Source organism: Mirounga leonina, unplaced genomic scaffold (genome assembly GCF_011800145.1).
Source record: "Mirounga leonina isolate KUSES-001 unplaced genomic scaffold, KU_Mleo_1.0 Mir_53, whole genome shotgun sequence".
Classification (NCBI taxonomy): domain Eukaryota; kingdom Metazoa; phylum Chordata; class Mammalia; order Carnivora; family Phocidae; genus Mirounga; species Mirounga leonina.
Genome location: NW_023270807.1, coordinates 58,594,726 through 58,618,165, shown reverse-complemented (window position 1 = coordinate 58,618,165; position 23,440 = coordinate 58,594,726). Strand labels below are relative to the sequence as shown.

The 23,440-nt window shown below is 34.7% G+C and overlaps 1 protein-coding gene across 1 annotated transcript in view; it reads right to left on the bottom strand.

Moving 5' to 3' along the window:
- GRIK2 (glutamate ionotropic receptor kainate type subunit 2) overlaps positions 1-23,440 on the bottom strand; it is a 668,139-nt gene that overhangs the window by 19,685 nt on the left and 625,014 nt on the right. The window contains exon 15 of the mRNA XM_034991619.1: positions 17,841-18,066. Within this exon, the coding sequence (XP_034847510.1) occupies positions 17,841-18,066 (226 nt within the window). The remainder of the gene's footprint in view (positions 1-17,840; positions 18,067-23,440) is intronic.

The window sequence follows — 23,440 nt, the reverse complement described above, 5'->3', positions numbered from 1 at the left end:
TCCTTCCTTCCTTCCTTCCTTCCTTCCTTCCTTCCTTCCTTCCTTCCCTCCTTTCCCCTTCTTCTCATGACTCTTCCATTCCTTTGCCTTTCTTCCTCTCTTTCTCATACTTTCCTCTTTTTGTTCTTCTTGCCCTCTCCTCTTGTGTCCTTTCATTCTTTTCCTTCCTTTCTCTTCCCTGCAACCCTTCCTTTCCTTTTCTCATCCGCCTCTCTTCCCTACCGTTCTTCCTTGCCTTCCTTTCTACCATTCTAAATTTCTTGCTTGTAGGATGAAAGCCACATGTTATTGTATATACTTGGTTCTAAGTCGATACACAATTTATTGATTTGCTCATTTGATTGTCCTTTTCATCTTCTTTACAAGCTCGCAGTTTTAAGTATGTGCCAACATTTCCTTCTCCTATTTCAGAACATCCAGACAGTATAGAAATGATAAAACAAATGAAGTCAGCATTATGTGTAATTCCTGGGGAGGCAAACTGATTGATAAACAGCTTTTCTTTAAAGGTTGCACAGCAAGTTGTCTAATACTTGACATGCTTTAGTGAAATATGCTAAAATCACATTATCCATATACTGGCAATCTCCTATCCATCCAGCCAAAATTTTCTTTACTTTCAAATCAGGCTTTTTGATGCTTTAATCAATTACAAAGGTCAGAAACAAGATTACCTTTGCTTTCTATAAATGTCTCGTTCTAAAACTCATTACACCAATATTTCCCAAACTGGATTTTCCCCCCACAGACTTCTTTTTTTTTTTGGTAAATGTACACCTATGTTTCATTTTTAAAGGATTCCTTGGTCAGATAAGCTTGGAGAATACTCCATAACAAATGCATCTCCTATAAATTCACATTATACAATAGCAAAACACAGGCTGCCATCTACCCATTAAAAACAGGAAAAAGTTTCTAAAAAGCTTATTTAAAATGATTAAACTATTTTTAAGGAAAGAATTTTTTCCTGCACATCTATTAATGTCCCCTTCAATTATTTTGTTTTAACTTCAATTTGAAAAGTACTGCCTTAGAGAAAAATAATTACTACTCTTTTTTTAAGATTTTAATTATTCATTTGAGAGAGAGAGAGAGCATGAGTGGGGGTGGGGAGGAGAGGGAGAAGCAGACGCCCCACTGAACAGGGAGCCCAACGTGGGGCTTGATCCCAGGACCTGGAGATCATGACCTGAGCTAAAGGCAGATGCTCAACCATCTGAGCCACCCAGGCACCCCAATAATTACTACTCTTATTCCATCAGTACTCTGTCAAAAATATTTTTCCTTGTTAGATCTTTCGCTTGTCCCTGCTTAGGAATCTTCCTCCCTGTCTTTGAATTTACACATCATTACACCACAGCTCATCCAGTTGCATTTTCTTTTTTTGTATGCTCTTTTTCATTTTTGCTCTATATGCTTCATGAAACATCAGCTCATAAAAATTCACATCACACTGCTCACCTTAAGACATGTCTCCACACCTGGCTTTCAAGTCCCTTTATAACATACTTTTGGGGATCAAGAGTTATTTAAATATATTTGTATATCAAATTGATAAAAAGAAAAGGGGGGAGTACACTGTCTTCATTCTTCCTAATTGCACTCAAATCTTTCAAACATTTGTTAAATGTTCTGAGGGGCTCGCTAAGTACTGTTGTTTTTCATAATGACCAACCCTTTCTGTCCACTTCCTAGAGGACTTCATTTCTTTTGTTTTATATTTTGTAGTTATCCAGGTCATCATAATAATATTACATGCTGTGAATGACACAGAATTAGGTAACATCCTGGTAGCTGCTCTCTTTGAATCTGGGAAGATATTTCTATGAAGTAAATTACTCATAATTTTAGATTTCTTCTAGCTGGTCATTACTCCAAGAGATTGTGCACTTTCTGTAATATAGTTATGTACATGTCTTGTGGGTATGAGACTATACCATAATCAATAAGCATATATTATTCCAAGGACTTGACCCACAGAACTTTAATCATTCCTGAATTATTTCTCTTCTTGAAAGAGTTTCATCTGATCAACGTTTCTAAGGCATATACCCCAAAACGTGAAGCCCTTTAAGTGTTGGCCTAAGGCCAGGCTACTTATCACTTATTGGTAATCAACCATTCCTTATTCACCTTATTTCATCCACCATCTAGCATGGTGCCTATCACACAGCAAACATTCAACAAATGCTTTTTGAATGAAATACTGAATCGATTATAATATATCAATTATGATATAGCCAAAATAATTCAGGGTAGAACTTCTGATATTGGATATTTCTCAGGCTCTTGTTAAATCTAGTAGAATGAGTACATAAACAGACTTATTTCACACATCTAGTATTGACCATAAGTTAGGGCAACAAATAAGTTTATAAATTCTTATGCAGTCCTTGCATTTAATCACCAGCTGGCAGTTTCCCTTGGCCAGTGCCTTAATAAGTAAAAGTCTGATTAGCCCAAAAGATCTGAGGGTGTTTGCTGGAACCCTCAACTTCTATTCTTTTTTTTTTTTAAAGATTTTTTATTTATTTATTTGAGAGAGAGAGAATGAGAGAGAACACATGAGAGGGGATAGGGTCAGAGGGCAAAGCAGACTCCCTGCCGAGCAGGGAGCCCGATGCGGGATTCGATCCAGGGACTCCAGGATCATGACCTGAGCCAAAGGCAGTCACTTAACCAACTGAGCCACCCAGGGGCCCTCTCAACTTCCATTCTTAAATTATAGTGTTACTGGCAACGTTACATTTTATGAAGTGGCTCCCTGCTTCCTATGCTGAGATGAGTGCAAGGTGCCATAAATGCACAATAAATTTCAGGTGCTTTTAGAGCTGTATCTCTCTTTACCATTCTTTCCATGATAAAATCTTCCAATAAAGATGGAACCAAATCACATTTTCTTAGAGCCTCTGCCTCAGCAGAAGATGGGTTTTATTATCTCAAAGGACACTTTCCCTCCCATATTTGTTTTTAAGAAGTGCTAGGACAAATTTTACACTTACATTTCAGATTCAATTTTATATTGCTGTATTTCCAGTTTTATGTTTTATTGAGTCAATAATGTTGTTATACAATACCATAGCATCCTTGTTCATTTTCTCTTTGAACTTGTCTCAGTTTGTAACTAAAAAATAACTTCTGTGATTGTTCAATGCCCATTGACCCTAACAAGCTATAAAGTCCATAAGGACAGGGGTTTTATCTGCTTTGTTGGTATAACACCTGAGACACAATAAGGACACCATATTTGTTGAATGAACACACGCATAAATAAAATAAGGTGTTAATTACTAAATAATTGGTCATTCATGTTTGCAATGTTATCTTTAGTCATTTCTTACGAACCCAAACTATGTCTAGACCTTTAATCTATATCTGATAATTATAATATATTTATTTCAAATGAAGCATTTAATATATGTGGCAACTAAACACTTTCATGGGGCCCATTTCACACTTACTGTTAGATAACAGCTAAATTGGTTACTATCTCCCTCTTTGCATTTTCTTTTGCAGGTCTCCCATCAAAAACCTTCAATTTGATAGGAGTATAAGGAGTCTATTAATGAGTATCACAGAAATAGAAGAAGAGTAATCTTATCTTGAAATCAAATTATCAACATTTTAATCACAGAATAGTAAATGACAGATAAAAGTGATCCATTCTCCATGATACCTTGTAGTCTTTCCACATTGGAAGTCTAGGAACATTATTTCCTTGTTTAAAATTTTTCATTGGTGCTCTAGGGCTATAGAATAAAATCTCCATTCCTAAATGTGTCATGCAATCCCTTTCTTCAAACGATCACAGGCTTCTTCTCTGATTTTACCTCTTCTCATTACACCTGATCTGCTAGCAATATACACTATTTGTACCTCCCATTGTCTGGAAAGCCCCATTTTCACACTTGTCCAATTTTCTGGTTGAACTTCATCTCATTCAGATAAACTTCTGCTCATCCCTCCCTATATTTGCACACTTTTTCTTGACTACCATGGATATATACAGGATCCCTCTTCTCTGGTGCCATAGCACATTGCAGATATTCTAAAACAGTATTTGGTGCATCATATTCTAATGTTTTTCGATATCTCTTTCTCTCCTAGATGATGATATGAATGCCCTGGGGGCAAGGAACATGTCTGAATCATGTGTTTTGTTGTTGTTGTTGTTTGTTTTTTCTTTACTATATGACACACACAAATATTACTTACACAGGTGTTAGATTCTAGGCATATAGTAATGGACAATGTCACATGAGCCCTGCCCTTCTAGAGTTTTCACTGCAACAACAACAAAAAAACCCACACACATTGGATAACTTTTTACAAATATGAGGATAATTATAATAAAGAACACAACATTATAGAACCCTGTAACAGATGGAACTAGGTCTGCTGAGTAAGTACACAAAAGGGTTGGGAAAATAACTCTCTTTGGCTGCTTTTTGCCTACTTTTCTTTCTTTTTTTTCTTTCTATCACATTCCTGTTTTAGGAAGGTATATGTGGGAAAGAAAAATGATAGTAAAAGCATCCCAAACCCACTTAGTTCATTTCTTCTAGATATAGAAGATAGAACTAGGTACAAGATGTCAGGGTCATGATGGAATGGAGGCAAAAATAAATGGCATTGTTAATGTAGAAATGAGAAAGGAGAAGTAAAAAACTGTAAGGCAGAGACTGTATGGATTTAGAGAGCAAATATATATATAGATATCAAGTGGATGTACCCCCCAAGGATGTGTGGATATAGTAAATTTTCAAGTTAAGTACTTAAATTCAAAATCAATAACTGGCTTAAATTGGATAGAGGTTGTGTTTTTTTCCTCTGCTGCAGACCTCAAAATGCAATGTCTTTATGACCTCCACAGAAAAGCAATGTAAATGTACTCTACTTGAAGGGATATTTGAAGAATCCTCAGGAGAATATTCAGTATTTAAGATCAAAAAAGGAGATGTTTATATGAGGCACACAAACTATATCAATAAAAAATTCAAATTATACAGGATGAGTTTTAGCCAGTTGCCTTTTATTCATATTCTGAATATTCTCTAACTTATGTGAAAAGAATGACGAATATTATCAGCATATAATGAAAAAGTAAACTATTTTCACTGGTTCTGACATCTTTCGTATGTATTATTTAAAAATAGCTGGTGAAGTAGATTTGTAGTCACATTTCTTCTCTGGGTATTAAATCATCAAATTCTGACACTAAGTATGAAAATAGAAATAGTTTTATCCTAGAAACCCTATCTTCTTTACAATTTTTCATCTGCATAGTAATCATTTGAATAGTAGTAAGAATGGAAATGTCAGGAATACTTTCCTAACTTTGCTGTTTTCATTCCAAATCTAATATCAAACTCTAATGAACAAATTACCAAAGTTGCACCATTTTAAATAAAGTCATCATTTTAGTTAATCATCAAGAACCCAAAAACTGGAGGGCACCTGGGTGGTTCATTCAGTTAAGCATCTGTTTTGGCTCAGGTCATGATCTTGTGGGTCGTGGGATCGAGCCCTGGGTCAGGCTCTGCTCTCAGTAGGGAGTCTGCTTGAAGATACCTCTTCCCACTCACACATGTGTTCTCTCTCCCTTTCTCTCTAAAATAAATAAATACGTCTAAAAAAAAAAAAAAAAGAACTACCAAATTGGGAGAGAGGATAACATTTGAAGACAGTAAGTACCTATCCTTTAAGGTAGAGCTCAAGTCTGTTTTCAGTTTGGGTCTGACTGCTTTCTCCTTACTGAAATCTACCCACTGAGTCTCTGCATTATATAACAGACCACTTGTCCATGTTGTATTTTCCCCATTTGGTGTTAAATTTGTTTTTTCACATTTGTCTCCTTAAGAAAGGGGATGATTCATATCTATATTTTGTGTTCATTATTTTACAGAGCCAAGCAGGTTGAAGAGTAATAAAATTTCTAATAGATTAACCAAATACTAAGGAAGAATAAATGTCTTTAGAGATACTCTTTTCTGAAAACATCTTGGGACTCAGTTCACTAAAGACTCAGGAAATGTTTGGAGAAGAAAAAACTTCATTGTACTTATTTATATAATGCTCTACAATTGGAACTGCCTCATCTTTATCAATCACCTTCTTCTCTCAAAATGATGGTTAGCTGACTACAGGATACTGATTAAGTGATGATAAAACCCTACCTCAATCCCACGACCCATGAGATCACGACCTGATTCGAAGCAGAGAATTGCATGCTTAACCTACTGAGCAACCCAGGAACCCTGAAAAACATTTCTAATTGCTTAGGAATGGGTCATATTAACAATCTGCCTTATCTACAACATATTTAATATGTCTGAGTATATAAAGAGTAGAGAGCACAAAAGTAAGATACAAATAACTCAAAAATCACAGATACATCCTTTGTAATTCTTTGTGGTACATGTTTTCTGATGCAAATACTATAAATATAATATGTTTAATCCTTATTACAACCCAATTGTGTAGACATGATTCCTCCATTTACAGATAAGGATGCTGAGTCTCACTCAGAGAGGCTCAGTAACTTCAACCAAGACATCTGCAACACTCTGGTGAAATGAGGATTTGTACATAAGTCATCTGACTACAAAGGTCACATATCCTATATAGCATGTTAAGAAAAGGCCTTTCACATGAGGGCCAGCAAAAGCAAGGCAACCATCTTTGGAATTTAATATTTACACATTTCAACTCTGTGCCTTGACTTTTTCTTTTTTCTAATAAGAGTGATCAGTGATCTTACTTAGTCCTACTAACCAAAGGATAACAATCTGGCATAGTCAATCTGGTTAACTAATCTATAATAGAGTTTGAACCCATGGCCTTGGACTAAGCATAAGACACTAACTAAATGAATGAAATGATCTAATGTTTGCACAAAAAATCATCAGAACTAACTCTGTTTTCATGAAAATTATCCATTTATGCATTGTTTGGGCATCATTTGGTCAGTATTTACAATACTAATGAGGACTGCTCACACTGGTGCTTATAAATCATCAAATTCCCTCCGGAAGCTTCCTAGATTCTAGCACGTGGAGTCTATTGATGATGTCTGTGGAGCAGGCATAGCTTACTGAGACTCTCATCTGTTTTCAGTGACATGAAATCTAGACTTTAACAATATGCCAGGAATATACAACTTCTACAAGTATAATTTGACTTTTTTTGTTTTAATTCAGGATCTGAAAATCATTAGATCTTGATTTAGCCTTGCAAAATCACTTCACCAACATTAAAATTATGCTGTTTATGAAATGAAAAAATAGAATGCATTTTAATGGAAGGTTTGACCTGCAGAAAGATGAATAATTTGCATCAATTTTTGTGCATTATGTTCAACTAATGAAGACAAATGTATTCATTCATTTCAGTAAAGCTGAAGAACTGAAGGCCAGCAATTTTATGCATCTATAATGATAAATATTACAGTACTTATTAGATGATGAATTGGGAATTCTAGAAATGGATGGTGAGCAAAACAGGGAAAAGACATGCTTCTCATACTGATTTCTATTTTTATAAACACTGGCATCTGCTTAAACAAACAACATGCCTCCCCTAGTACCAATTCTATATCTCTCACTTCATCAAAGAACAAGAAATAAAGAAGCAGTGAGATCTCATGCATTTAGCATTAGAATAGAGAAGTGAAGAAAGAAATTTCACATTGTTCACATGTCAAGGTGGTCTACTTCTACCATAAAAGAGTCAATGATGCAACCTATTGCAACATTTTTTACTTTAGGCTAATCATTATAAGGAGATAAACACTACCTGAGAATCATTAATAGGACTACTGCTATTTTGTATTCATTAACATAAAATATGTTATAGAACAGTTTATAAAGGTAACATTAAAATCCTATTATGAAATAAGAATATATCCTAACATTTATAATTAAACAAGTCAAGGGGCGCCTGGGTGGCTCAGTTGGTTAAGCGACTGCCTTCGGCTCAGGTCATGATCCTGGAGTCCTGGGATCGAGTCCCGCATCGGGCTCCCTGCTTGGCAGGGAGTCTGCTTCTCCCTCTGACCCTCCTCCCTCTCATGCTCTCTGTCTCTCATTCTCTCTCTCTCAAATAAATAAATAAAATCTTAAAAAAAAATTAAACAAGTCAATATGACAGAAATAAAATGTATATAATAATTTTGTGTGTGATACAGTTATCTTTAGGGGTGCCTGGGTAGCTCAATCGGTTAAGCGCTTGACTCTAGGTTTTGGCTCAGGTCATGATCTCATGGGTCGTGGGATCGAGTCCTGCATTGGGCTCCCTGCTCAGCAGGCAGTCTGCCTAAATATTGTCTCCCTCTGCCCCTCCCTACACTCTCTCCCTCTCTCTCAAAAATAGATAAATGAATCTTTAAAAAAATTATCTTTAAATCTAAACTTGGTATTAAAAATCACATAAATACATCCACTTTACATGAATCTCTACTTCATTTTCATATTTCTGCTTTATATTCTTCATGTATACCTTCATGTAGGTCGTATGATTATGATATGGCTAAGTTACTTTGCATTTTGTTTACAGAAATAATTATTCACTGACTGCATGAAACTTACTATCGATTTAACCCAACAGGTAAAATGGGAACAAATGATATTATAGAAAATTTTAGCATCAACAATATGCACAGTCATGAACACAATCCCTCCATCTCCCTCTTCTCAGCTGACACATATTTCATATATGTTATTAAAGTCATGAGGGACTAACGAATGAAGCATGCCACTAACTCGTTAAAAATAGAAATAGTTTTAATGATACCCTTCAGTCACTTCACAATATTTCTACCAAATTGAACATAGCAAAGCAAAATAATGCCAACTGGCCATAATGATTTTTTCTAGACAGCTGCTTTCCTACCAGCTCATGGACTGCTGAGTCTGCCTAGTCCTCGAAATGCAATGTGCACTCAACATTCGAAAGAGAGAAACCAAGAAGGCTTTAGTCTGGGCAGTAAGAAGGGAGATGATGCAGTAGAAAATGCCATTAGAGAGAAAAGCTCCCTTTTCAGATAAATAGATTATCACCTATGGTGAATTAAAAGGCAAGAGACTGCAACTGCTCACACCTTTTAAATACTCCCTAATGAAAACTGCGGTGATTTGCTTTTATGCTTTACCCCACCTAGAGTTGTTGTTTCTTTTTTTCTTCTTTTTTCAAATTCTTTTGAATGAAATAGAAAGTTCAGTTAACTTAAGAGTAATAACACCTTCAACTTCAAAAATCTACCATACAGTAAATATCATGTTGAAATAACATTGCTGCAGTCAGGAAAACTGAAAGGGATATAATGTCACCCCAAGCTTAATTAAACCAGCTTATGCTTATTTAGCATTTACCTTCACATCATTGTTGATTGCTCCACTAAAGTTATTTTTGTGTAAACAGAGCTTCGCTAATTAAATAGCTTATATTGGAGTCATTCAGAGATTTCACAACACACTTGGGCAGTTCTCATCATACTCAGAATGATGAATGGTGATGGCAGGCCTCTAGATGAGTCACACTGGAAGAGGCCTAGCAGGCGAACAAGAGACTACATGGGCTTTCGGGGGGTAAAGGAAAATATATATAATTTTTGAAATATTTTTGATTTCCCACTCCAAAAGAGACAAAGTATTTTCTGTTTCAACCTCCTGCACTTAACCACATGTGCCTCTATGACAATATCTGATAATCTGAACAACAATAAAAGCAAAGGGAGTTCCTCTCTTTAATCACATTTACAGTATTAGTAAAGATGAAATTTTCACTATAGATTATGGCTTCTGCAGAATATAAACTCAAAATCCTCAGGAATTTCTGGTACTGATCTGAATTTCCAGAACTTGAGTCCATATTGCTCTGCTGTGAAGATATTTATCTCATTAATTCTTGCTGCAAAAAGAACAAGAGCCTCAAACAACATTTTTTTCACACCTGAATGCATTTTTTTTTTTTGGTTTATGATTAAACAAAATTTTGAAACTAAGTAAATATGTATTAAAATTATCTTCAATATGCTTGAACAACAATGATATAAAAGGCAAATGCTAATTAACTAGTTGAAAAATGCAGATTATGATATTGGTTGAAAGTTTATGGGAAGTCAGAATCTCTTTCAAGTACTAGAGTTACATGTCCTTGTGTTTATTAATGACTAAGTAAATATAAATAATTCATGAAGCCATATTTCTAGTAGAGGTAATGACAGAGCAAATCATAAATTACTGCCTGGAATCTTTTTCTCAGAAGTAAAGTATTTAAGGGAGTGAAGTATGAGATGCCTCTTTCTAGATTATACTTCTCTGATGAAGTTATATGAGAGTTAAGACTCACCCATAATGTACTGAGTCTCAAAATTATTTTAATTTTATGACATGTTATGAATGAATAAAACATAATTTGCTAAAGAACTTAACGTTATCATGTCAAAGCAAAGTTATCTGAATAAGAAAAACAAAATATATATTATAATACCTGAAGGTGAGTGATTTAAATATTATTCCTTTACATTACTGTTTTCAAATATATCTCATTCAGAATTAGACTAAAAATAAAATATATGCTACATGCATTAAATAACCTTTAGTGATAATGAGAATTTGATAAATTTAAATTAATATTTGGCAGTGAAAATAAAGAAGAATATGCTAAAATATTCCTCTTGGTCTATCATTTTGCTATATCATAGTATTTTTCAGAATTTTTATTCCTATATACTGATAATTTTACAATCAAATTCCAAGACTGTCCTTATAAAAGTTAGAAATTTATCATGTGCCTAATTTAAAAAATTACTTTAATGAAAACATTAATATACTATCATACCCCACTAATCTACACACTACAAAAAATGATTCCACTTAGATATATAATACATGATATCTCATGCATTGCCCCTGCCAATATCAATGAATATTTTCCACAATAACTCAGCTTTCTTTAGAAGGACAAGAGTTAATCTGATTATCTAAGCTGAACAGATAAAAGAAAAAAAAATCTACATCCTAAGGCTTATAGTTTAATTTGTTTTGTTCTTTCATCTTATCTATAAGATAAGCTTAAAATTAGAGGAAATAGAAATTCTAAGTGCTATGTCTGGTATTCTCTGCAATTTAAAAAGTTACATTAAAAATATAGCATATATATCTATTAATATTTTGAATTGTTTTATATTTTATTAATAAGTCGCTTCCTTTTAGTAAAGAGTGTCAGGGATAGGGAGGGATTGAAAATTTCTTTTTGTATATTTCAATAAACTATAACAGAGTGCTTCCTTAGAACTGATTCAACTATTATCTTTCTTTTTTAGTTTTCAAATCGGAAATAACCCAGTGGGTTTTTGAGATTTGTATAATATACTATTTTGATTTATTTTTAGTAAGCACTTCTTCAAAGTGAGAGTATGATAGGGATATTTCTGGTACACTAGTACACTGTATTTACAAAACAAACAAGTGCACAAACAAAATACTTCAAGTTTAAGGTTTTCTATTAAGTAGAAATAAAAATTATTAAGAAATTCTGAAATCATGAGTGTTATGTGACTATCATTAAAACACCTGTGCTAAAGATTCTGCACAGTGAAGGAAACATTCAACAAAACTAAAAGGCAACCTACAGAATGGGAGAAAATATTTCCAAATGACATATCTGATTAAGGGTTAGTATCCAAAAATCTATAAAGAATTTATCGAACTCAACAACCAAGAACCAAATAATCCCACTAAGAAATGAGCAGAAGACGTGAATAGACATTTTTCCAAAGAAGACATAACAGACACAACAAACATAACAAAGAATGACTAACAGACACATGAAAAGATGTTCAACATCACTCATCATTAGGGAAACACAAATCAAAATTACAGTGGGGGGCGCCTGGGTGGCTCAGTTTTTAAGCGTCTGCCTTCAGCTCAGGTCATGGTCCCAGGGTCCTGGGATCGAGCCCCACATTGGGCTCCCTGCTTAACGGGAAGCCTGCTTCTCCCTCTCCCACTCCCCCTGCTTGTGTTCCCTCTCTCGCTGTGTCTTTCTCTGTCAAATAAATAAATAAAATCTTTAAAAAAAACAAACTACAATGAGATATCACCTCAAACCTGTCAGAATGGCAAAATCAGCAACACAAGAAACAACAGGTATTGACAGGATGCAGAGAAAGGGGAACCCTCTTACACTGTTGGTGGTAATGCAAACTCGTGCAGCCACTGTGGAGAAGAGTATGGAGGTTCTTCAAAAAGTTAAAAATACAACTACCCTATGATCCATCAATTGCATTACTAGGTATTTACACAAAGAATATAAAAATACTGATTTGAAGGGACACATGCACCCCAATGTTTTTAGCAGCATTATCAACAATAGCCAAATTATGGAAAGAGCCCAAACACTGATCGATTGATGAATGGATAAAGAAGAACTGGTGTGTGTGTGTTTGTGTGTGTGTGTGTGTGTGTATAATGGAAAATTACTCAGCCATCAAAAAGAATGACATTTTGCCATTTGCAATGACGAAAATGGAACTAGAGTATAACATGCTAAGCAAAACAAGGCAGTCAGAGAAAGAAATATATGATTTCACTCATATGTAGAATTTAAGAAACAAAACAGATGAACATAGGGAAAGGGGGACAAGAAAAGAGAGGGAGACAAACCATAAGAGACTCTGAACTATAGAAAACAAGCTGAGGGTTGATGGAGAGGAGGTGGGTGGGGGATGGGCTAGATGGGTGATGGTCATTAAGGAGGGCACTTGTGATGAGCACTGGATGTTATATGTAAATGATGAATCACTAGTTCCTGAAACCAATACTACACTCTATGTTAACTAACTAGAATTTAAATAGAAATTTGTAACAGAAAAATAATAATAAAATAATATACCTGTGCTATACTGCAAAGTTCTCACACATCCTTCTCAAATCTTACTTCTCATTACCCTGGATTACTTAAGCTTGTTTAATGAGGTCATCATATTTAATAATGTAAAATGCCATATTTATTATTTGCTCTAAAAGTTATGTGTTTTCGGGCGCCTGGGTGGCTCAGTTGGTTAAGCAACTGCCTTCGGCTCAGGTCATGATCCTGGAGTCCCGGGATCGAGTCCTGCATCGGGCTCCCTGCTTGGCAGGGAGTCTGCTTCTCCCTCTGACCCTCCTCCCTCTCATGCTGTCTGTCTCTCATTCTCTCTCTCCCTCAAATAAATAAATAAAATCTTTAAAAAAAAAAGTTATGTGTTTTCTCTGTTTATAAACTTACCGCATCATCATATTTTCAGATGTACAATTCATGTGCTCAACAAATACTAGAGGGTCCATAGAATGCAGGTGCTGTTGTGTAGGCTTACAACAAAGAAACAAAGATCTATGCCCTCATCCAGATAATGTAAAGCAGCAAAAGATGGTAAGGACATATGAGAATCTCACTCCTTTCGGAGACAACACTGAGAAATGCATTTATTTGTCCCAGCTCTTTCCAGATGAAACTATAAGGCAATGGGAGCCTAACAAGTCACTGTTCCTACCCTTCATAAGTGCAGAGTTTGCTTGATTTTAGAAATTTGTTCTAAGACATCAGCTAACCATATTTCTCCATGTAGTTCTTAGCCCAGTTTAGAACAAACTCTCAGAATTTGTCAAGAACAGTATCAGAAAAATTGTTTTAAGTTTAAATCAAAGAGACCTTAGGTTTTCCTATAACCTTCTAATTTTACTAATTAAAAAAAGAAATCTAGAAGTCATAACTTTCATGTGACTTGTCCAAGATTACAATAAATGACAAGGCTAAATCTAGAATATCATTGTGAATACTACTTATGAGAGTTTCTTTTTTTATTTTTATTTTTTTTTAAGATTTTTATTTATTTATTTGAGACAGAGAGCATGAGAGGGAGGAGGGTCAGAGGGAGAAGCAGACTCCCTGCTGAGCAGGGAGCCCGATGCGGGACTCGATCCCGGGACTCCAGGATCATGACCTGAGCCGAAGGCAGTCGCTTAACCAACTGAGCCACCCAGGCGCCCGACAGTTTCTTTTTTTAATTGAAGTGTAATTTACATACAATATCCTATTAGCTTTAGGTGTACATCATAGTGACTCAATATTTTTATACATTAAATGATCTCCATGTAAAGTCTAGATACCATCCGTCACCATACAAAGCTATTACAACTACTGACCAGATTCCCTACGCTGTACATTACATCTTCATGACATTTATTTTATTACTGGAAGTTAGTATTTCTTAATTCCCTTCACCTATCCCACATACCCTTCTGCCCCTCTCCCCTGGGGGAAGCAACAGTTTGTTTCCTGTATCTGAGTCTGTTTCTGTTTTGTTTTCCTTCTTCATTTTGTTTTTTAGATTCCATATACAAGTGAAATCACACAGTATTTGTCTTTCTCTGTCTGACATACTTCACTTACCATAACACCCTCTAGGGAACTGCAAGGTTGTTGTACATGATGATACTTTCTAATAGCACATTATCAGACTATTGTCTAAAATATAAATTTGCTTATACTCCAATTCATAGATGAGTGAAGTATACTTGAAAAAATGGCAAAGAAGTCACTCATCACAAATTCCAAATAAAGGTACATGAAGTGTTTGAGTTCATTATGTAATTCTTCTGAGGGTTAGATCATACCAGACCTAACCATGGCATGCCACAGTTTGAGCACTCCATCAACAAAAAACTTTGCTCCTCAAGTAGTAATTATGAACACTCAATCATTAATAAATATTTATCATATATTAGAGTTAAATATAAAACTTCTGAATTAATATATGCATTTTGCCAATAAGGCTTTGTTTAGGAGGTTTTCCCCCGGTTCAGGCAATAAATGGGTTCGTTTTGTGTGCAGAATTTAAGAACAACAATAACATCAACTATTACCACACACTAGCAAGTCAAACATGTCAAAAATAACCTCAAAAATATCTTCTGTGCACCTAAGTTCTAAATTATTACCATTGAGTTTTAATAACCCAACTTTAATTAAGCTTTGAATTAACATACATGTCATTTCTTATTCTTTAATAAACATTGTATTCTACTTGGAAACTAATTTGGAGAATGTCCATTATATAGTTTACCCCCACCACCGCCTGACACGTGATCTCAGCTACACTTGCATAACTGGAGAATAAGAATCCAAGGTTTTGTGGGGTTTTTTGTTTGCTTGTTTTCACTTCTACAGTGACTGTGGAATCATTATTTGGGTCTATTATATAAATATAGCAAGATGTTGTGGCGCCTGAGTGGTTCAGATGGTTAAGCGTCTGCCTTTGGTTCAGGTCATGACCTCCAGGTCCTGAGATCAAGCCCCAAGTTGGGCTCCCAGCTCTCCCTCTCTCTCTGCCTCTCCCCTTGCTTGTGCTCTCTCTGTCTCTCTCTCTCAAATGAATAAATAAAATCTTTAGAATATATATATAGCAATATGTCGTGTTATAAGAGCTAGTGTCTCAAAATTCTCTCAAAGCCAGTCCAAGCTATTTTGAACTACATGATAAATTTGAGAAAACTCTACCAAATATAGTAGAATTTAGTGTAGAAATTTTTTGGTGAAGTCATTATGGTGGAAAAGTCTTGGACTTCCCAGACATTTGAAAGCTGCTAGAAATGATCTCAAAGAAACAAAGACATTTATAGTATTGTAATTTCTGGAATTGTTTATGAAATTGGATTTTCATAAATCTATGCCCAACTTTCTAACTATTGTATGTATGTTCATTTGAAAGAAATTTTTCTAAATTAAAGTTAATCAAATTTATGAGTAAAGATAAATTGATAAATATAGCTATGCTATTTATTGAATATGAATACTTGAAGATCAGTTTTGACCTGTCAACAAATTTGCAGAAGTTAAGCCTCAGAAAAATTATAATGTTATTATTTATTACTGTGATGGGCCAGTGAATAGCTGTTTTCCCCTTTATTTCAAAAAATACATTGATGTAATTAAAACATGTTAATGTGTTTTTTTTTCCTTTTATATAGTATTAGTTTCCTCTTTCTGCTATAACAAATCATCACAGGGCACCTGGGTGGCTCAGTCAGTTAAGCACATGCCTTTGGCTCAGGTCATAATCCTAGGGTCATGGGATTGAGCCCCACACCAGCTCCCTGCCCCTCCTCCCGTTCTTGCTCTCTCTCTTTCTTTCTCTCTCTAATAAAGAAATAAAATCTAAAAAAAAAAAAAAAATCACCACAAATTTAGTGACTTCAAACGACATAAATGAATTATCTAATAACTTTAAAGGTCAGAAGTTCTAAAAGTGATATGTCTGCAAGGCTGCATTCCTTCTTCGACCTCTAAGAAAGAATCTGTTTCCTTGCATTCTAAACTAACTCTTAAAAGTCATCTGCTTTCCTTGGCTTGTGGCCCTTTCCTCCATGTACAGTTCAGCTGGTAGCATTTTCAAATCTCTCTCAGTCTCTTTCTCTTCTCAACTCCCCAACACCATGGTCTGAATGTTTGTGACAGCCCAAATTCCTATACTGACACCTAATCTTCAATATGACGGTATTTGGAGGTGGGGCCCGATTAGTCAGTGGATGGTGCCCTCATGAAGGAGATTAGCGCTTTTATAAAAGGGACTCCAGAGAGATCCCTGACCATTCTGCCATGTGACGACACAGCGAGAAGACAAGCCATCTATTAAACAAGAAGCAGGTCTCACCAGACAAGGAGTCAGCTGGCCCTTAGATCATGGACTTCCAGTTTACAAACTGAAAAATAAATTTCTGCTGTTTATGTGCCACCCCATCTCTGGTATTTTGGTATAGGTGCCTGAATGTATTAAGACGCTTTGGGGAGCCATTATTATGCCCACCACATGTACACATGTACTGTAATGTTATGTATGATTGCACTTGTCATATGAATATATAGACATATTCATATATATTATACACATATATTAATTTCAATAAATCAAAATTTTCATTGTCTCTTCTGACAGTTGTTATCCTTTTTCTTTTTACTTCTTTTTTTTTTAAGATTTTATTTATTTATTTGACACAGAGAGAGAGCACAAGCAGGGGAAACAGCAGAGGGAGAGGGAGAAGCAGGCTCCCTGCTAAGCAGGGAGCCTGATGTGGGGCTCGATCCCAGGATCCTCGGATCATGACCTGAGCTGAAGACAGACGCTCAACCATCTGAGCCACCCAGGTGCCCCATTTCTTTTTTTAACCTTTATTTCATTTCATGATAATTATTGAAAATAATTTTGTCATGTGAAAGAAAAAGGTTGTCAAAAATAATTATTGTTTGAGTTCATTATGTAATTGTTACTGGTATGTTACTGGTATGTTACTGGTAAATAGTCTGCAATTTCTCTTAAATAAAACAAATACCGTCTCTAAAATAGAACAGTAAAACAAATATCCATAGAAACCAATGAACCACTTGTGGCTCATTCTTTTAATTAACTTTCTAATACTATACTCAATACTATACTATAATAACTCAAATACTATACTCATAAAGCACAAATCTGAAAAAATAAAATACAAAAACTTTTATTCATAAAATATTTTTTAAATGTAGAACTGAGAGGGTCTTTTACATTGATGTGGGTTTTTTTCAACACTGATACAGTAGAAATGTCTACTGACCATTTTGGTAGAAATCAATTTTTCTTTTGTTACTTACCTATTTAGAAGCAGATGTCCAAATTGCTTCCTGATTTTATACAGTAACAGAACATAACAGAATAGATTTGTTAAAAACAGAATTCCTAATCGCATATGGAGGCACTGTTTTTTCTCCTTCTCACAGCAACTAAGATTAATGAACAAAGAACCAGTGACTGACATAAAACCTACCCATGGGGGTGCCAACGCCATAACCTTTGGAGTCTATAAGGCCGCCAATCTGTGTCAGGTTACAATTCCGCTGGGTAACAAACTCAATGGTTGTTGACTCCATTAGGAAAGCATAATCAGAGGTGAGGACTCTCTGGATTCCTTCTTCATTATTTTTGACGAGTACTGACTGCCTCCTGCTACTCATAAAGGCCCACATTTTGTCATACGTAGATATTTTTGATTTCTAGGAAAAAATAAAATAAGTAAGAAAGATATTCCTTAGTTTCCATGTGATCCTACAATATTTAGATGGAACTGACTGTATTTCATTGACTCATACTACCTTATAATTGTCTTATTAATAATAGTGATATCTACACAAAGAAATTAAAATCTGTATAAAAAAAGTTTCTCATAGCAATTCCATATCTCATATTTCCAGGTATAACACTGAGTTATTTAACAAACATATAAAAAATAACTTAAAGTTCAAAAATGCATAGCTAGTAAATCATAGAAGGCAATAATTAAAAATAACAAGATTAATAGGAGGAACTTTTGTGCTTGTATCTCACATGAGTATCTCATGTATATAATTGTATCTTTCACCATAACTATAAAATCAAATTTGGAAGACACAGACACTGGACACCAAATGACACTGCAAAACTTTGAGTTTTTGTTTGTTTGTTTTTGTTTTTCCCAGTATGGTTGACTATAAGACTGATGTCACATTATCCTCCAAGTATGCACAAAGATATAGGCTGAACAAAAAAAGCAATTTGTAACAAATAAAAATCTCCACTGGGACACAATCTGGACACCACAGAACCTCTTTTAGCCTGACTCAGGATAACAGGACATCTACCATTCAGATCTACTAACTAAATATTCCTGGACCAATAAAATTGAATAGTTTTTATGTCTACCTGAAAATTCTCAATAAGGCTTCACTAGGATTTCATTAGTGAAGGAAAGAAATGGGTTTTGTTCAGAAGGCACTGGTAAAAACATAACCATGGACAAGGTTAGCATCTGCTTATGAAAAGTTCATCTGTAAACGCTTACCCTAGTTAAATCCTTATACAAATACGAAAAATAATACTGAAGCTATAAACACAAAGAGGATATACACTATATTGGTTTCACTGGCATAAAAACTTAAAACTGTTTTCAAATAAATACATATGCAATCTTGCTACAGTTTAAGCATGTATTTAGGTCCTACATGTGCCAGGTCATAAATGAGATATTACCACTCCTTCCACTAAAATAAAGGTGCACGATAATATTTAGAAAAATTCAGACACTATTTCAATGATGATAGAAGAAAAACCTTACATTTACTGGGGGCAGGGGGGGGACCTAAATGTACAATGAGTGTTTTCTAAAAACAAGTATAGCATTAGGGCTAAGAGAGGGTTCAAATGCAAACCTTTGCTCTCCAGTGAAACACTAAAGCATGCTAAAAGGCCAGCAGCTCAAAGTTTAAAAGATAGCAGCTAGAACATCTAGAATAAGATTGATAGGATTACAAATGTGAGAAGCTATGGCGGCATTTCAATTATTTTAAAGTAAAATAAGTGTATGTTGGAAATAGGAAAGAAAAATGAAAGGAATATTTAAGGTTATGATGAAATCCTTATTGGAATAGTTAAGACCAATAGTGAGATTTTGCATAGATTCATTTGACTTTCCAAGTCAGTAACATACGAGGATAGCTAGAATAAATTCACTTCCTTTCAAAGGTAAAGAACTTATCTCCTAAGACTGCATTAAGAGAGACCTAAATACAAAATAAAATCAAAATTAAAGCTCACCTGCAGATTAAGGAGCTTTTATATTTAAAAAAATAAATTGGACAGTTTTTGATTTAGTAAATCTGTGGCTGATGATAGATACACAGTCCCATAAATAATAATTCTAAAAATGTATGTCTTCAAAACTGCACTCTCTTTCAGTTGGCAATTTAAAAGGTAACTCTTTAAAGGAGAGGGCTAGTGTAATATCATAATATGGGCATACTCTCCGAGGCCAAAACCAAGCAGAAAGATAAGAAAGTGTACAAAAAGTTATTTTTACTTGTATTGGCCATAAATTGCCTAAATTCTCTTTTTTGTTTCAGTTATGAGAACATTAACAATCGATGTTTTATTGCTTTAGTTACATGATTTCCAATTTCTGATAACACATTCCATTCATTGATAAAAGATAATTTAAGGGCACCTGGGTGGCTCAGTTGGTTAAGCAACTGCCTTCGGCTCAGGTCATGATCCCGGAGTCCCGGGATCGAGTCCCGCATCGGGCTCCCTGCTCGGCGGGGAGTCTGCTTCTCCCTCTGACCCTCCCCCCTCTCATGCTCTCTCTCTCTCTCTCTCTCAAAAAAATAAATAAAAATCTTAAAAAAAAAAGATAATTTAAATAAAACTTGAGCACTAGTATTTTTGTCTCAAAGAGGGGGGAACAGAATATTTACAATGGCACTAATCATTTAAATATGTCTATATATTTATAAAATGATACATAATTATGTCTTTCTCTTTTTATAACTTGTTATATATTAGAATTTCATATTATATATTATAAAAAATTATATTAGAAGTAGTATTTTCTAATTTAAAGACTATGTATCACAAGAAATTTTAAAAAAGAGAATTACATTTTTAAAGGTATAACATATCCCTTATTAATATGTTGCTGTGTAAACAGATCAAATTTTTTAACAACTGAAAACCAAGAAATTAAAAACTAATCCTAATCTCCTTTGCAGATATATATAGTTTAATTTTAAATTAATGTGAATGTAGAATTATTTTACATTTGAAATATCTAATCTATGACCTTTAATTGATGAAATAAGGATTTTGCAAAATATATTTTCATACGAAATTCTTTGACTGCTTTCCTGCACTGATATTTTATTTCTGTGAGTACTTCCTAGAATTACTATTGACATTCATTTTGAAACTAATCATTTCCAATCTTCCATTGCTACACAAGTACCTCCTACTGATTTACTTCCAATTTTCAGAAATCTATTGTCTATGATTTTTGTACAGCTTCACTCATCTTTCCTACCTGCAGAAGATATAAATATTTCTATTATTCTTAAAACTGTAGAATAGGTTTAGATAGAAAAGTCACCCAAATTGTTTTGTTTCTCTTAATAAAAATAAAAAACCCAAATAAGGAATATTTCAATTTAGAAAAATTGACTATCTGATGGTCACAGATATTCTATGTGGCTTTTTGCTTGATTTGTTGTCATTCTTCGACCTCAATTTCCAATTTAGCAGAGTCACTTCTTTGCACCTCCCATTTATGGCTATAAAGAGATATTATTAAAAATCATCACTGCCTCTGTGGGCTCTGTGTGTGTGGTAGTGGGGAGATGCCATTCGGGCAATCTTATTACTTCTATTATAGTTAGTAGTGAAGAGAATCTAGTGTATCAGGTTTAAAAACAAAAGGTCTGCACAACATGAATTTCACTGAAACCCTCAAATTTAAAGAAGCTAAGACAACTTACAAAGTATTTGAAAAAGTATCTGAACAAACTCATAGGCTGAATATGAAGCTTAGGATTTTGTTTTTCTAATAAACCTGACCATTCAGAAATAATTACTTACTTATTACTTAAGTAATATATAGATTCTGAATAATGTGGGTGAGTCAGAAGTAATGATCACTAGTTGTGTATCTCTTATTAATGGAATCTATGCAAGTCATTCTTATGCAAGCCCCTTAATATCTTTGAATTTCAGTTTTCATAATAGTCAAATAACTTTGCCAACCTCTCAGTGTTTTTTGTGAGGATCAAATAAGACACTACGTGTAAGCACGCTATATGATAGTGAGATATTTTTATAATTCCAATTATTTTTTAAACAGAGAGCATACCACCAAATGCTTATATGTTAATTTTCTTAAAAAAAAAAAAAAAAGACCAAGAACTGTGGCAGAGATGGCAAGTTGAATACAATCTTTGAGTACATGTTCTCTCCCATGGTATGAAACCACAAGGTGAAAAAGAATGGGACAATGTACAACAGAAACAAAATTTTGGAAGCTGGAAAGAAGATAGGTGAATTGTAACTTCCTTAGATTTAAGTAACCTTTAGAACCCTTTCCTGCCCACAAAACTTTCAGAGATTGGCATTTTTATATCCCTCTCAAAGCCAGAATGATCAAAGATCTAACAAAAGTAAAATTTATTGAAAGAATGTCTTTTAAAAAGTTAGATCCTTGATCCCCTTTCTTTCTCTGAGCAGCATAATAACTGCTCCATCCCACCCAAACAGAGGACTAGAGGATTTTATTCTCTAGAGATGAAACGAGCACACTGCACACAGGTGAGCCAGGGGAGCCCATACTGAAACCAGAAGAAATAAGTTGGAGTCTACAACCCAGCCCTGTTTCTGTCCTGCTCCTTAGAATTCCTCCAGTAGAAACAATAGAAGTTTTTTTCAAGCACCAACTGAACTTCACCAGAGAGATAATGATGAGCAGTTAACACAGATAAAGTTCAACATGTGTGAGACATTATTCTAAATTATTTATAAATATTAAATCATTTTAATTTTACAAGATTTCTATTAGGTGATAGTATCTTTCCAGCCATCTGACAAATGAGGAAACCAAAACACAGAGAGGTTAATAATTTGCTCAAATTCATGTGGCTACTTAGGGCAAAACCAAGAATCAAACATGGGCAGATTAGCTACTGAATTCATATTCTTAATCATTACACTACATTGATTCTATGTAAAGACACATATCATGGATTCCAAACAAAATGATCCAACATATCATGCTATAGCAAAGCTCACAGTTTTTCAGCCTTGGGCAAGCACCCAGAGTGTCCAGTGAGCCTTTTAGAGTCTTCTATATATCATCAAACACCAACAATAACCAGATATTTGAAGGAAGCCTCTAACATGAAATATAAAGAAAAAAAACAAAATGGCATAAATGTTTTCAGAGAGGTAAAAGATACTGCATAAATGAAAATGAATAAATAAATAATAAATAAATAAATAGACTCTGTTGAAAGAAAACACATTCAGGGAACACATATATATTAAAAATCTCGTATCAAAAATGAAAGCCTCGGGCACCTGGGTGGCTCAGTCGTTAAGGGTCTGCCTTCAGCTCAGGTTGTGATCCCCGGGGCCTGGGATCGAGCCCCACATTGGGCTCCCTGCTCTGTGGGAAGCCTGCTTCTCCCTCTCCCACTCCTCCCTGCTTGTGTTCCCTCTCTCACTGTGTCTCTTTCTGTCAAATAAATAAATAAAATCTTTAAAAAAAATGAAATCCTCAAGTGAAATTTTAGAAAACAAAGTTTAAGGAAATCTCCAGAAAAGTAGGAAAAAAAGTTAAAAGACAGAAAGAAGGAAAGACTGCCCTGAAGAAGGATCATGAACTGACATCTAAAGGCTGAGTCCAAGTCAACTACATAATGAGAGGTGAAGAACTTTCTAGACAGGGGGAAAAGCAGTTAAGAGATGCCATCTTGGACATGAATTTAATGGGTTGGCATACTTGAAGTATGCTTTGACTGGGGCACATAGAGTCAAGGAACATGGTACTAGAAGATGACAGAGAAATAGATAAGGGGT